Source organism: Hemiscyllium ocellatum, chromosome 17, assembly GCF_020745735.1.
Source record: "Hemiscyllium ocellatum isolate sHemOce1 chromosome 17, sHemOce1.pat.X.cur, whole genome shotgun sequence".
Taxonomy (NCBI): Eukaryota; Metazoa; Chordata; class Chondrichthyes; order Orectolobiformes; family Hemiscylliidae; genus Hemiscyllium; species Hemiscyllium ocellatum.
The window spans coordinates 21,025,980-21,041,009 of record NC_083417.1 but is presented as its reverse complement, the minus strand read 5'-3'; the positions used below and the strand labels follow the sequence as shown (position 1 = coordinate 21,041,009).

Below are 15,030 nucleotides of genomic sequence, written 5' to 3'. Positions count from 1 at the left end.
CTTGTGAGAGAATCCAAAACAATGGGGACAAAGATTTAAGATAGTTATTAATCAATCCAATACAGACATGAGAAATGTCTTTATGTATGTAGCAAGTTGAATGTTTACTTGCTCTCACAGGAAGTGGTTGAAGCCATTAGCTTAGCTGTTATCGAAATTAATTGGATAATTGAGACAATAATTGAATAGAAAGATATACAGAAAGGCTGAGTTGAGGTAGATGAAATGGAGGGAGACTTGTAGCACATACTCAATGGGCTGAATTGTCTGTTTCTGAGATATATATTCTATGCAGTACAGCACAAGTGAAAACTATGAATGAATAAATTGATAAAATTACAAATTATTAAAATACTGTTTTTCTCCACATCATTAAATGCATTAACAATCTGGGTCTGCAGAAGCATTGTTTGTGTCACTTAATTCTTCATTTTCTGCCTGCTTTGCTGCCTTTTGGATGTACTTCAGACGGGCTTGTGCTCTATCTTGTTCTTGTTTAAGCTCCAAATATGCACGGGAAAATGCATGAAAAATGGATGTGGCAGGAAATGCCATAATTAAGATCCCACTAAGGATGCTACTCAGAGCTATCACTTGACCAGGAATTGTTCGAGGTACCATGTCACCATATCCAACTGTGGTCATGGAAATGATAGCCCACCAGTAAGATGCAGGAATACTGCTGAAGTCTTGTCCTTTGCCCATCTCATTCTCTGCAAGGAATACCAATGGTGCAAATAGTGTGACCGACACACAAAGAAAAAGGAGCAGTAGTCCAAATTCACGAATGCTGCGATGGACTGTAAGACCCAAAGTCTGAAGTCCTAGGGAGTGCCTGGCAAGACGCATGACATACAGAATTCTCAAGGCGCGCAATATTCGGAGGACCAGGCCTAACTTTTCCAAATAGATGTTACTTCCCGAAGTTTTGTTGCTATCAGCAGGTCCTTTGTCAATCACAAGTGCAACATAATACGGAAGGATCGCCAAAATGTCAATAATGTTCAAAGGGCCTCTCAGAAACTGCCATTTGCTTCGTGCCTGGATAAACCGAAGGACAAATTCCAAGGAGAACCAGGCCACACAGATGGTTTCTATTATAAACATGTTATAGCATCTCTGGGAACATTTGTCCTGTAGACAAAAAGATAGAAACAAGAATTGGAAAACATTAATAAAAAAGAAAATTCAGTGAGCAGTTCATCAAACATGAATCCAATGCAGATTCTCATCCAGATTTTGTAATTAGAATGACACGAAAACTATTTTGGAACATACAGCATCATAGTACAGGAACAGGTCTTTTGACCCACGATGTTGTGCTGAACATGATGTCAAATTAAACTAATCCCTTCTTAGTCTATATCGCTCCATTCCTCGCAAATTCATGTGCTTATCTAAAAGCCTCTTAAACACCCCTATCATATCTGCTTCCACCATGAAACCTGGCAGCATATTTCAGATACCCACCACTTGCCCCTCACATCTCCATTGAACTTTAAATCTCGCCTGAAATGCATACCCCCTAGTATTAGACATTTCAATTCTCAGAAAAAGATTCTGACCATCAACCCTATCAATGCATTTCGTAATTTTATAGACTTCTATCAAGTCTCTCTCAGCCTCCACCATTCATGAGAAAATAACACTAATTTTTCTAGTGTCTCATTATAGCTCATAGTCTTTAATCCATGCAGCACCCTGATAAACCTCTTCTGCACTTTCTCCAAAGCCTCCACATCCTTCCTAAAATGTGCCAACCAGAATGGAATACAATATTCCAAGTGTGGCCTAACCAAACTCTTATAAAGTTGCAACATGACATTCTGACATTTGCACTCAAATACCCTAACCAATAAAGGCAAGCATAACATACACATTCTTTACCACCCTATCTACCTGCGTGATCACTTCCAGGGAGCTATAGACTTGAACCCCAAGGTCCTCCTGCACATCCATCTGTTCAGGGTTCTGCCATTAATTATATACTTGCCCTTAACATTTGCTCTCCCAAAGTGTAGCACCTCACACTTGCCTGGATTAAACACCATCTGCCATTTCTCCATCCATATCTGCAACTGATCTATATCCTGCATCCTGTATAAGCTGTATCATTTGACAACCTTTTATTGTTATTTGTGTTGTCTGTGTACTTATTAACCCACCCATCCACATTTTCATCCAAGTCATTTATGATATCACGATGAGCAGTGGTCCCAGCATGGATCCCAGTGGAGCACCTCCAGTCATGGACCTCCAGCCTGAAAAACACCCTTCCACCACTACTGTCTTCTATGGGCAATCCAATTCTGAATCCAAACGGCAAGTCACCATGGATCCCATGCATTTAATCTTCTGGATGGGCCTACCATGAGGGACCTTGCTGAAAGCCTGACTAAAATCCATATAAACAACATATACCGCTTTACCCTCATCGATCGCCTTAGTCACCTTCTCAAAAACATTCAATCAAGTTAGTAAGACATGACAGCCAGCATAAAGCCATGCTGACTGTCCCTAATTAGGCCATGCTTTTCCAAACATAAATCCTATCCCTAAGAATTCTCTGTAATAGCTTTCCAATATCTTTTCTGCCAATATCTTGTGAAACTGCCAGAAAATTCTGGTATAGATTAGAATAGAAATTTATTGTCACGTTTAGTTTAACATGAAAAATATAGTGATAAGTTTTGTAAGTCATCCTACTATGGCACCTATATTAATTACAGAATCATATATAAGAATAAAAAAAAGCAAAGTTAGGACAAAGGTCATCACAGTTCAGCTAACAGTTCCTGAGCTCGGGGAAAGCCAATTAAGGAATTAGGGAATACCTAGAAGACCCAGCTGGGGGAAGACTGCCATTCTGGGACAAGCAGAAATTCAGAATTACTGTCTGTGATATCCTGTTCTACCACTGTTTAATTTGCATCGTTTAAATCACTGCAAACTAAAATCCTCAGAATTGAGTGAAGTGTAGGGACATAGCCCATGTCTGCCATGATGTCATTGTTAAAACAAACAAAATGTAATGCATTTTTTTTTAAGAAGCGTATTATACCCATAGGTCTTCTGAACGACCTGTCTGGCCCTAGCTTGCTCATTGTCAATTTTTTCCAACATGACAAAAAGAAAACTCCAGGTTTCTAACATATTTGCTTTGCTTTAGGTTATTCTGTCAGTGAGAATTCTTCAATGGAATGGCTGCTTACTCTGCTGGATAACTTGGTTGTTGCTGGATTCCTGGAGATCCCTTTGACTTTATGCCAGATTCAAATTAGCCAACTAGTTTGAAAATTGCTGAGTGCAGCTTTCTTTGAGGATAGTGGAGGGAACTGTCATTTTATCACTCACCAGAAAATTGAGACCAAAAATTTAAAATCTTACTCCTTGCTCAATTACTGAATGATAAAGCTAACCATCATTTATTTATCTTCCAAAATGCTGCTTCAGACATTCATTACAATCATTTAAAGATCTATCCTAAATTCTTGCTTATTGCAAACCATAATCAAAAGCATCATACTGAACTCACTGCTTAAGCTCACTGATAGTACATTTGTGTGACAATGCTGTGGCTTTAAGAGGTGTATTTTGTCCTGGTTTCTTTTGGAAAGAGAGATTGAGGCAAAGGTGATGAGCAGTCTGTGAGAAAATAGACAGCTTGTGAAGCCTTGGGTGAAGCTGGGATTTCTCTTCCTGGATTGCAGGTGAGACAAAATCTGTTTTCTGAATTTACCTTTTGCCAAGCACATGTTTATGGGATGTTACTATGTTGAAACAGTTAATTAGTAATATTTACTGTATCTATTCTGTTCAGTTTTCCAATTGAATTACTTTATTCCAAGTTCTTCTTCTTTTGTTGTATGTTGTAAGTGATTGAATAAATTGTGTTTTGCTTAATGTCAAATAGTTTGACCAATCAAATTGCGTCTGATACACACAGCATCTGACATTTACCTTTAAAATAAGAAAATGTTAGGGTCTAGGCTACGTTCTTAACATGTTTTGTGGGGTGTTGTCTGGTCTGGTCCATAACATTTTCATATGAATTAGAAATCTATGTGTTCAAGTACTGTTTGGAAACCTGGGGACATTGACTAGCCTGGCATTTAAGTGCACTGGTTGAGATCATAAGACCATATGATGTAGGAGTAGAAGTAGATCATTCAGTCTTTTGTCCACTTCACCATCCAATGAGATCATGGCTGATCTGATAAACCTCAACTCCACTTTTCTACATTTTACACAATCACATATTACACTTTCTAATTAAAGATTTGTCTCTCTCATCCTTGAATTAAAAAAAACACCCTCTACAGCCCCCTGTGATTAAGAACTCAACAGATTCAGTGCACACTGAGAAAATGAATTTCTCCTCTTGTCTGTTATAAATGGGTAGTCCTTTATTCTGAGATTATGCCCTCTGGTCCGAGACTCTCTCCCACAAGGGGAAAGAAACTTCCCAGCGTCCATCTAGTGTCCAAAGAATCTTATATAGTTCAATAAGGTCTTATTCTTCTAAACTCCACTGAGTACAGGTTCAACTTACTCAACCTTTCCTCACAAGAAAATCCTTCCATACCATTGACCAACCAAGTAAACCTTTTCTGGACTGCCTCCCCAAGTACATTCTTCCTTGGAAAGGAAACCAAGCTGTTCACAGTATTCCAGGTGTGATCTGACTAGTGCCTTGTATAGTTATAATAAGTTCTTGCTCTTTTTATACTCCAAACTCTTTGAAGTAAAGGCCAATATTCCAGTTAATTACCTGATGATCTTGGATATTAGCTTTTATTTCGGTCAAAAGAGATTCTCCCTATTAGAGGTGCTACATTTTGGATGAAATGCAAAAACAGGATCACAGCTGTTTTATCAAGTGGATATAACATTTCTAATGACAGGATCTGAAGAAAAGCAAAGGGAGTTCTCCTGAAATACTGATGAGAATCTATGCCTCAACCAGTACAACCAATCTAAATTGTCCAGTCATTTATGTCAGTAGTGCATGTGCTTATTGCCCTGTGTGAACCAGTTATTGTGTTTCCTTACATAATCAGTGAATATATATGGCAATGAATTAGCTTGTGAATCCAGAAGCTCTGGAAAGCATCATACAAATACACACTCATTTTAAATATTCCAGTCTATCAAAACACATATAATACATTTAACTACAAGGAGAATTTGAAGATTACAGTCTAGGCATTACAGATTGATGTGTTAATAGAGGGCAAGCTCTCATAATTTTCAGATCACATTTCTCTATCAGAGATCTCAATGATAGGGACAGTGGTTAGCACTGCTGCCTCACAGCACGATGGACCTGGGTTCAATTCCACTCTGTCTGTGTGGAGTTTACACATTCCCCCAGTGTCTGCATGAGTTTCCTCCCACAGTCCCTAAATGTGCAGATTAGGTGGATTGCCCATGCTAAGTGGCCCATAGTGTCCAGGGATGTGAAGGCTAGATGGATTAGCCATGGGAATTACAGGGTCACAGGGATAGGGTGGTTCTGGACTCTTCAGACAGACGGTGTGGACTCAATTAGCCAAATGGCTGCTTCCACACTGTAGGGGTTCTATGACTTTAATTGAGACATAGAACACCTTAATGAAAATAACAAATGGAAAAGCATCTGCAATAACACACCAGACAGAACAAGTGTTGTATAAATGTGTATCCCGAAATATGTCTCATGTTTTGAGTTTTCTACGGATCAGCATGACTTGATTTCACACTGATGGCAAATTTCCAATGGGATAAAAATCAATTAAAATCATCTCTCGTTTCACCACCTGGCAGCTAATATGGATTTCCTTGCTGTCCATGTTGTGACAATTACACTTTCACATAACAAATTCGTGAAAGCATAGTGTGTGTCATGTTCTCATTGTATAGAGTTAATTACTGTGTTTAGAACTTACTTGGAAAGAGAAACACTCAATAGGCACTCAAAGATACTGCAACTTGCAAATGAAAACATTTTAGTGGTACTTTGCATTTAATGAGAAGACTGTCTGAAAAGATACATGTGGAAGTTAAATTACTTCATTTTCTCAGTTCAAATGACTCCAGGATGAAAATGTTATTTTACTTAGACTATGCAGGCAGTACAGACTATTTAATAATTAAACTTGTCAGTTCTTTTATGTATTATGTGATGGTTCTACCAGGAATGTGCAATGGCGCACTGTCAACATGACATATTATTTGCTTGTTAAAAGGCTAGAGTATTGCTATGAATGACAAACCTCAAGAGATTAATCCTATTTTCTGAAGTACTTAAAGTCCAACTAAAAGTAGATTATACTGACAGAGCTATAAAAGAATTATGGAATAGACCTGATGTCTATGAACTTGGAGCATCTTGAAAGAGACTACATCTCAGTGTGTTTTTTCTTCTGTAACTTCAAAAGATTTGTCTCACACTGCTCACCATTTTTTTTCAGAAATAAAGGTAGAGAACTTCTCGCTATAAATCCAAACACAGATGCTTCATCATTTCAGAGTAGTGAAACATCTACCCCAACAGGATATTTCATTGAAATTTGTTTAGTGTTGCATAAAAAAGGATCTTCAATGCATTTCACAAAACAGCCTCAGGTATATATCATGAAATTTGAAATGAGCAGATTTAAACTGAATCCAAAAAAGATTCTTCAAACGAACTGATTCTAGAAACATGATGCCCCAAAAGGATACAGATGGAAAATCAATTGATGTGTTTAAAAATGAGATAGATAGTTTACTTGTGAAGCAAGGTCATTAAAGGATAAGAAGATAAATGAAAAATTTGGATTTTAAAAAGTGCCTGCACGTCTAACAATATGGCAAAACAGCCTCATAGACCAAGTCTCTTCTTCAGCTGTCCAATTTTTGTGAACAATAAGATGAGCAAATTCAGTTTTTCTGCAGTGACCTTCTCTTTGCTCTGTTTTCTTATGTGTTTAATCTTAGCATCGAGTTTCACATGCTATATCCCACTTGATTTGTTTGTCAACTCAAAGGAAAACAAATTTTCAAGAATGCGCTCTGACAAAAAATAAACAATTTCATCTCATTTTAGTTCAGTCAACTATCATAAGGATTGCTTTGTCTGAGATAGTCCAGATACAGTGAAATCTTCGGTCCAAATGTAACTCACTATTCTTTTTAGGCAGTTAGAATATTCTCCATGTAATAATTGGGGGAAAATGCGAGATTTTTGTTAATTAAAGCATTTATGACTGTCACTGTGCAGAAAATATGAAACAATAAAGTAATCTAAAAATTGAAATGTAATGCTTTTTCTCAGCAACATTCTGTTTTAATATTACACTGTGTTGGGCAGTTACTTATAAGCCTATAAAATTTATATGTATAGGACCATTGATGCCATGACTCATATTGAGCAACTTTCACTGTAGAAGCATTTCAATTCAGCTTTGCTCACTGACATTTTATTGCACAAAATCAATGGATGATTGGAGGTATCAGGAATATGAGATTTCAGGAAAGATGAACGAGTTTGGATCTGTTTACTTTGGCAGAGATATTATAAGCAACCTAACAGAACTTTTTTTAAGACAGTGCAGGTTGACAAATTACATCCACACAAATGTCAGGAGATATGAGATAACATTGAGATATCTAGGAAAAAGAAGGCAAATCAGCCGTAATGTTTTCACCTGAACAGTTTAAGAGTTATGGACTAACATATTGAAGCAGATGTGAAGGTATAATCACAACATCAGCTTGCATTTATATAGTGCATTTATCATAGGAAAGTGTCCTAAGCTACTTCATAGAAAGAATTATCAAAACAAATTTAATGCTTGTATTCATTCATTCACAAGATGTGGGCATCACTGGCTAGGTTAGCATTTTCTGCCCATCCTAAATTACCTTGAAAAGGAAAAAGTATGCAGTGTTGTTTGACCACTGCAGTCCAGGTAGTGTAGGTACACCCAAAGTGCACCCAGGAAGGGAGTTTCAAGATTTTGGACCAGTGACAGTAAAGGAAAGGTGATATATTCCCAAGTCAGGATGGTAAGTAGCTTAAAGGGGAACTTGCAAGTGCCGGTCGTAAGACACTATCTCGATGTCAAGAGCAGTCACTCTCACTTCACCTCTGATGTTCAGCTCTTTTGTCCATATTTAACCAAAGACTGTAATGAGGTCAGGAGTGCAGTGGCTCTGGCAAATCTGAGCTGGCTTTCAGTGAGCAGGTTATTGATTGTAATGAGATACTGTATACTTCTATTTCTTTTTTGATGATCAAGAATAGACTGCCAAGACAGTAAATGAACAGTTTGAATTTATCTTTTTGGGACTTGAACCATACTTGAGCTAAATCAGGACAAATAGGGCAAATAACAAAAGATTAGTCAAAGAATTAGGTTTTAAGAAGCATCTTAAAAGGTAGAGAGGTTGAAAAACAAAACCATTTAGTAAAGAATTACACAGCTTAAAAATGCGCCAGTTGAAGATGTGGTTGCAAAATAGGGGAGCAATGAAAATCAGGGGTGCATCAGATCCCTGAACTGGAGCAGTGCAGACATGCCAGAAGATGCTAGGGCAGGAGTACATTACAAAGACAGGAAAATACACGGCCTTGGAAATGAACATCAGGATTGCTGGACTAAGAGCTTATGCAGATCGCTAATCAATTAAAAGCATCTTTGTAAAGCAAAAGAAACTGAAGAATGTTGAATTAAAAGGCATCGTTAGGGTTGCCTCATATAAATGTACAGATGTCTATGCCTAATATACTCTACATTGTCCTAAATACTCTTAGGTGAAACCAATGTGCCTGTAAATATTTTGATGTCCTGGTGTTCTCATAAATGATTAGTTTAGCTTCCCTACAGTATGGAAACAGGCTCTCTGGCCAACAAGCCCATACTGACCCTCTGAACAGTAACCCAACCCCCTACCTTATATTTTACCCCTGATTAACACACCTAACACTTTGGGCAATTTAGCACAGCCAGTTCACCTAACCTGCGCAGCTATGGATTGTGGGAGGAAACCCACTCAGACATGGGGAGAATGTGCAAACGCCACACAGAGTGTCGCCTGAGGTGGGACTCGAACCTGGATCCCTGGCACTGTGAGGCAGCAGTGCTAACCACTGAGCCACCATACTGCCCAATATTTCAGAAATTAAACATTTTCTTTAGTTCATCTCAAATAGCACAATGATAGTCATTTAGACCATCTATGCGAAATAATATTCATGATTCATGTTTAGAAGCTTTTACTCCATATTTTTTGGTATCTGGTCAGCTTGAAGTCTGCTTATTTATATTAAACCTCAAAACTTTCAGAGATTGTTTAAATGAAATTTACTGGTGTAAATATAAGATGTGACCAATCAAAATAGTCAAAAATCCCTATATTACTTGCTTTGCAATTTGAAAGTTGTTCATCAGTTAATGGAAACAAGCCAAGTATTTCATTACTGAAACAGAAGAAGTAATTAAGGTACATGGGTCTGCAGGTTTTTGTTAATTCTCCTAGAAGCTCTCAGAATAGTAACACTATGTGAAACCTATAAAAACGCTATCTACCATTCCTCCTAGTCGGAGGCAATGCATGATCCAGGATCCAAAGAAATACTTCCCTATTAAATGAAGGAAGAGACATTATTTTGAGGTCACATGTGCTGATGGTTCTTACTGATATTTCTTTGCATGATAAATTTCCATTATCTATTTTCGAACAAGGATGTGTAACAGAGACCACCATCTTCCTTTACAAAGGAGGCAAATTTAACAAGCAAGTGACCACAACACCAGTCTCTTTACATCAAAATCAATTGATTTGAATTTAACATCGAGCAGTATATCAATTATAATTACCTCTATATACAATGTTTTTCCGTTTTTAATGACTAAGGTCAATCAGTTCCACTTCAAAATATGAAGAAAGAAGAAAGAAAACAGTTTTTTTGTTCTTTACAAAGCACCTTTTTATGACCCTTTCAGGGGTTTCATTGCCAATGAAATGGTTCTGTTGTAAAGCAGTGACAAATGGGACTCAAGACCTTATACACAGTAATGTAAATGGATGGCCAGTTAAGAGCAGCACTGAACTGACATATTCACCTGGATTGTGTGTTCAACTATCTGGAGAGTTACAACTATCTGATTTAGTAGAGAAAGTTTGCAATTGTGGGAATTGATAATCAGATTAGAAATCATCATTTCATTGACAATATTGATATATAATAGTAGTTTTAACCACAGATGCCAATCTTATTTTCAATAATTAATACATTTACTGAAAAGTGCATTTCAAGAAAATAAATATCCTTGTGTTGGCCATGGTTAATATCATGACTCGAAACTCCAGCATGTGCAGTACCCACTTCTGCGTGGTTAATATCTGTTGATATCATCCTTAACAGAATACATGGAATTTAAAATAAATGAATGCATTGTTTATAATTATATTGGAAACAACTTAGAAGCAAAGAAGGAAATAAATTGCATAGATTTCTAAGAATCTTCACTTGTTCAGGTCGCCCACTTACAGGAAAGATATTATTAAGCTGGAGAGGGTTTAGAACAGGTTTACCAGGTTGTTGCTGGGTATGTTAGGTTTAAGTTAGAAAGAAAGGCTGGATAGGCTGGGACTTTTTTCACTGGACCATTGAAGGTTAAGAGGCGACCATATAGGAGTTTATAAAATAAGGAGGGGTATAGATAGGGTTAATGGTAGTTGATTCTTTTCCCCTTAGGATGGGGATTTCAAGATTAGGGGGCACATTTGTAAGATGAGAGGAGAGAATTTTAAAAAAGACATGAGGGGCAATATTTTACACAAAGGGGATTCATGTGTGGAAGGAACTTGCTGAGGAAGTGGTGGATGTAGTTGCAATTTCAACATTTAAAATTTGTGGGTGGCACGGTGGTTAGCACTGGTGCTTCACAGCACCAGAGACCTGGGTTTAATTCCCGACTCAGGCAACTGTCTGTGTGGAGTTTGCACATTCTCCCCGTGTCTGCGTGGGTTTCCTCCGGGTGCTCCGGTTTCCTCCCACAATCCAAAAATGTGCAGGTTAGTGAATTGGCCATGCTAAATTACCCGTAATGTTAGGTGAAGGTATAAATGTAGGGGAATTAGTCTGAGTGGGTTTCTCTTCTGAGGGTTGGTATGGACTTGTTGGGCCGAAGGGCTTGTATCCACACTGTAAATAATCTAAAGGACATTTGGATCGATAAATGAATAGGAAAGGCTTCAAGGGATATGGGCTAGGAGCAGGCAGGTGGGAAAAGTTTAGTTTGGGGTTATGTTCAGCTAAATCTGGTTGGATTAAAGAGTCTGTTTCCATGCAGTATGACTCTGTAACTCTCGGACAAATGTAACCTGTACATGAAGTGAAACTCAAGAGGCAGGAGGAGTGACCATGTCAGTTGGGGTATTGAGTCCGTCTCAATAATTCTTGACATGGAGATGCCAGTGTTGGACTGGGGTGTACAAAGTTAAAAATCACGCAAAACCAGGTTATAGTCCAACAGGTTTAATTGGAAGCACTAGCTTTCGGAGCGACGCTCCTTCATCAAGTGCTTCCAATTAAACCTGTTGGACTATAACCAGGTGTTGTGTGGTTTTTTAACTGAATAACTCTTGACTATAACACACGCCGGTGGGGCTCTGAAATGTCAGTGCACATTCGGAAATGAAATAAGTGTACTTACTCTTTCTTCTCCTGTCCTCAGCTCTGGCATTGTACTGATGCAGATGCTAATGACAGTTATAGTGACAAATATAATGGACAGGCAGGCAAACACTTTCCCAGGAAGTCCTGACTGGGGGTTTTCCACCATGTCTCTCAGTTTGTCCATGCAGTGTCCCAGTTTGGTGTTCTCGCCCAGGGCACTGGCGCTCTCCTCGTCCGCCTCCAGTTCCCCGGCCCTTCGGATTTCAGCCAGCTCCCGCACCTTGAGCAGCAGCTTCCTGCGGCAGCACCACTCCAGCTGACCCTCCTCCAGCCCCCAGTACAGCAGCTCCTCCTGGAAGGACAGGGCGCACATCTCCCTGAGGAGGCGCAGCTTGCCGGCGGACAGGAAGGTCAGGATCATGCGGAAGGCGCACGGGCTCCGGTCGAAGAAGAACTCGCGGGAGCGCTCGTCGTAATCGTCGCAGACCTGCGCGATTTCCTCCCGGCTGCGGCAAGACCTCAGCCGGCCCAGGCGTGTGAGAGGGAACGCGTCCAGGGTACTCCAGGGCAACAGGTACCTGCTGCCCCCCACGTTGACGATGAGGTGCTGCTGGGGAGTGTCGCCGAGCCCTGCCCGCGGCTGGATCCGCCTGCATCGCTGGTAGAAGGCTCCCTTGGCCGGGGGCGCCTCCGACTGACTTGCCGGGGCAACGTGGCTCAGGGAACTGCAGGACGTGTCGCTCAGGTTGCTGTAGTCGTTGTCGCTGCTCCGGGAAATGATGGGCATGGTGCATCAGTCCGCTGCAGAGAGTGGCAGAGTCATCACCTGTGTGCACACACAAAGAGGGGAAGGGAGTTGCACAGAGTACAGACTCAAAAGTCAACAGGCAAGGCCAAAAGGGAAGGGCACTCACTGATGTTGAGGGAACACAATGGCCCCCCAACATCGATTGAAGTATTCTCTCTGAAAGGGCACTGCTGTGTAACTGGGAGCTCAGTTATCTCTTCAGTCCACAGGTCCTGAGCCGCAGAGTATTCCCAACATTGCAGAATTCCCAACCCCAGGTCTTGTTCATATAAGCAGATTCAACTTTTTTTTGGTGGGGGGAAGCCCACACCTGTTCTCATTCTCGCCAAAAGGGCGAACAACCACCCAGGGGGTTGGTGCGTTCTATCACTAACTTCTTTAGAAGTATCTGGCCCCATCGTGCTCACTCCCTCCCACGGACCAGCTTCACATGATCGTTATGAATCCTGCCACTGCGGATTCAAATGGGATTTGGGGGGGGGGGGGGGTGGAGCTTTTTTGTGCACTTTTAAAAATCCTATGTTTAAAAAAACATTTTATTTTAGCTCACCGGGACAAAGATCTTCAAGCACTGAGAATGAGCTGTCAAGCTGTCCCTCCCGCTCTCTGACACATACACACACACACTCAGTGCTCCCCAGTCTCGGGAGCAGGAACAAGGCTGGAGAAAGGGATTTGCAGATGCAAATACTCCCAATGATAGCCCGCGCAATTATAGTCAACAGCAAAAAGAAAATTGAAGCCCGCGTTAGGGTTTAAACAAAAGCGCAGCGTTTTCTATCGGCCGGCACACGTAACACCCACCAGCGCTAAACTTACTTTCAAAGTCGTGCGCTAAGCGTGAAAATCCACCAGGTCGTTCCTGAGATGCGAGGAGGCATTTTGTCATTCCATAGTCGGGGTTAACGGGGAGAAATCCTTTCTCTGAAACGGTTTCTCAAATTTGTCACCCTTAACACACACAGCCCAGCCAAATCATTCTCAAAGTGACGCAGAGATGGTTTCCCCACAGTTTTCCAAGCGCCTGTGTCACGGCTCCCCTTTCCCGGGCACTGGGCTCCCCAGAGGCTCCGCTCCTGCCGGGGGAGTGGGAACACGCTCAGCAGTGAGCTCCAGCCAGGCTGTCCTCCCACAGCCAGGAACCCGCTGCCTCTGCGATACCGTTACACTGGAAGCAGAAACTTCGTGGAGAGACGCACTGGTGGATTTGCAAGAGCAAGAGAAGTGAGCCAAAAATGGGTAGCGGCTGCAGAAAAGACGGGCCGAACGGTCAGCTTCTGTGCAGCAGATTCCAATGGGACTCTCAAACACAGGACACCTCTTATTTTAATCTCACTAGGAGATTAAAACCTTCCTATTGGTTATGTTCGTGAGTTGACTTATCCAGAAAGTTCGGTGTAACTGTGAAATTCCAACTTTTCTTGGATGTGTTGATGCCTGCTTGGTTTTAGACTTGCACTTGGATCCTGGTCCGACACGGCTGCAGGCAGCCCTGAGAAACCGGTGGAGAGCTGGGGATGTATCAGGCAGAGACTGACAGACTGCCTAGATTTCCATCACAAGGAACCCCCGTGGTGTGATCCAATACTGCACTCATCCGCAAACAGACTAGCCTGTAAAAAAAACATGCTTCTGCAGTCCCACTGAATGCAGAAGAGAAATTACCAAAAATAATTGAGCTATTAAGGACTGCAAATTGAAGCCAGGCCATTGTCACGATAATGTTTTAGCAAGCTTTGAGACCAGGCAGGAGCCACAAAAATGCATTTGGTGGAAATACTGTATACGTGAAGCAACTGTGTCACCAGTTTGCACCGGGCAGCTGCAGTGTTGTTTGCAGAGCACCTTGCTGTCAACCTTGAAACACTCGTCAGGAGAAAGGGCCCCACTCGATCACTGTGTGAACATCACCCACACTCTTCAACCTTGACACTAACTCCAGGAAAATTTGTAAGTGTTCAGACAGACAGCCCCCTGACGTCTTGCCCAGTCTGGGCTGGAGTTACATGCACTGCTCTCACAAGCCCTGTAGAGATTGGCAGCAATGCAGTCCCATGTTAGTGTCTGAAATGTCCAACGTGGGTCGGTAATGCAGTTGTTGTTGTAATGCAGGCAAATCCAACATGATTCCACCCTTCCCTCCCCAGACTCACCCTGCCTGAACCGCGTATATTGGAACCACTGCGGTAAATTGTAAAAACTCACCACTTTACAGGGGTAAAGTTGCAATATAATTACAGCTTCATCATTCCACATCTGTCTTGAGAGAGAAAAAAAACATCTGGCCACATTCCATGGTGAATTTCTTAGACCGAACTGTTTATTCTGACCGAACGAGAAGGGAGATTGATGATATTCAAGGTATGTTGTGCAAATTGAATAGATGCATTAAGGACTGGCTTTGACGAAGATAAATGCAACCTTTCATTTATTGAAACAACAAATGTGGGAACTTACACAGCTCAATGTTATTCATCAGCATAGACTAGAGAGTTGGGAATGATTATTGACCATTTACTGAAAGTATATCCGTCAATGTGAGTTTATTAGAGAATTTAGTCGTGTTGCAATG

The 15,030-nt window shown here is 40.8% G+C and overlaps 1 protein-coding gene across 1 annotated transcript; it reads right to left on the bottom strand.

Annotated features, from left to right (window-relative positions):
• Positions 1-367: 367 nt before the first annotated feature.
• Positions 368-13,941, bottom strand: kcng4a (potassium voltage-gated channel, subfamily G, member 4a). Its single transcript, XM_060837610.1, has 3 exons — positions 13,278-13,941; positions 11,688-12,476; positions 368-1,134 (listed from the first exon to the last, which is right to left on the bottom strand). The coding sequence occupies exons 2-3, from the start codon at positions 12,435-12,437 to the stop codon at positions 382-384; spliced, it is 1,503 nt and encodes a 500-aa protein (XP_060693593.1). The 5' UTR covers positions 12,438-12,476; positions 13,278-13,941; the 3' UTR covers positions 368-381.
• Between the last annotated feature and the right edge of the window lie 1,089 nt (positions 13,942-15,030).

Coding starts and splice junctions, on each gene's coding strand:
- kcng4a (XM_060837610.1), bottom strand. CDS start 12,437: ATGCCCATCATTTCCCGGAGCAGCGACAACGACTACAGCAACCTGAGC. Junction 1,135..11,687: donor TGAGGACAGGAGAAGAAAGA/GTAAGTACACTT, acceptor TTTTGTCTACAG/GACAAATGTTCCCAGAGATG.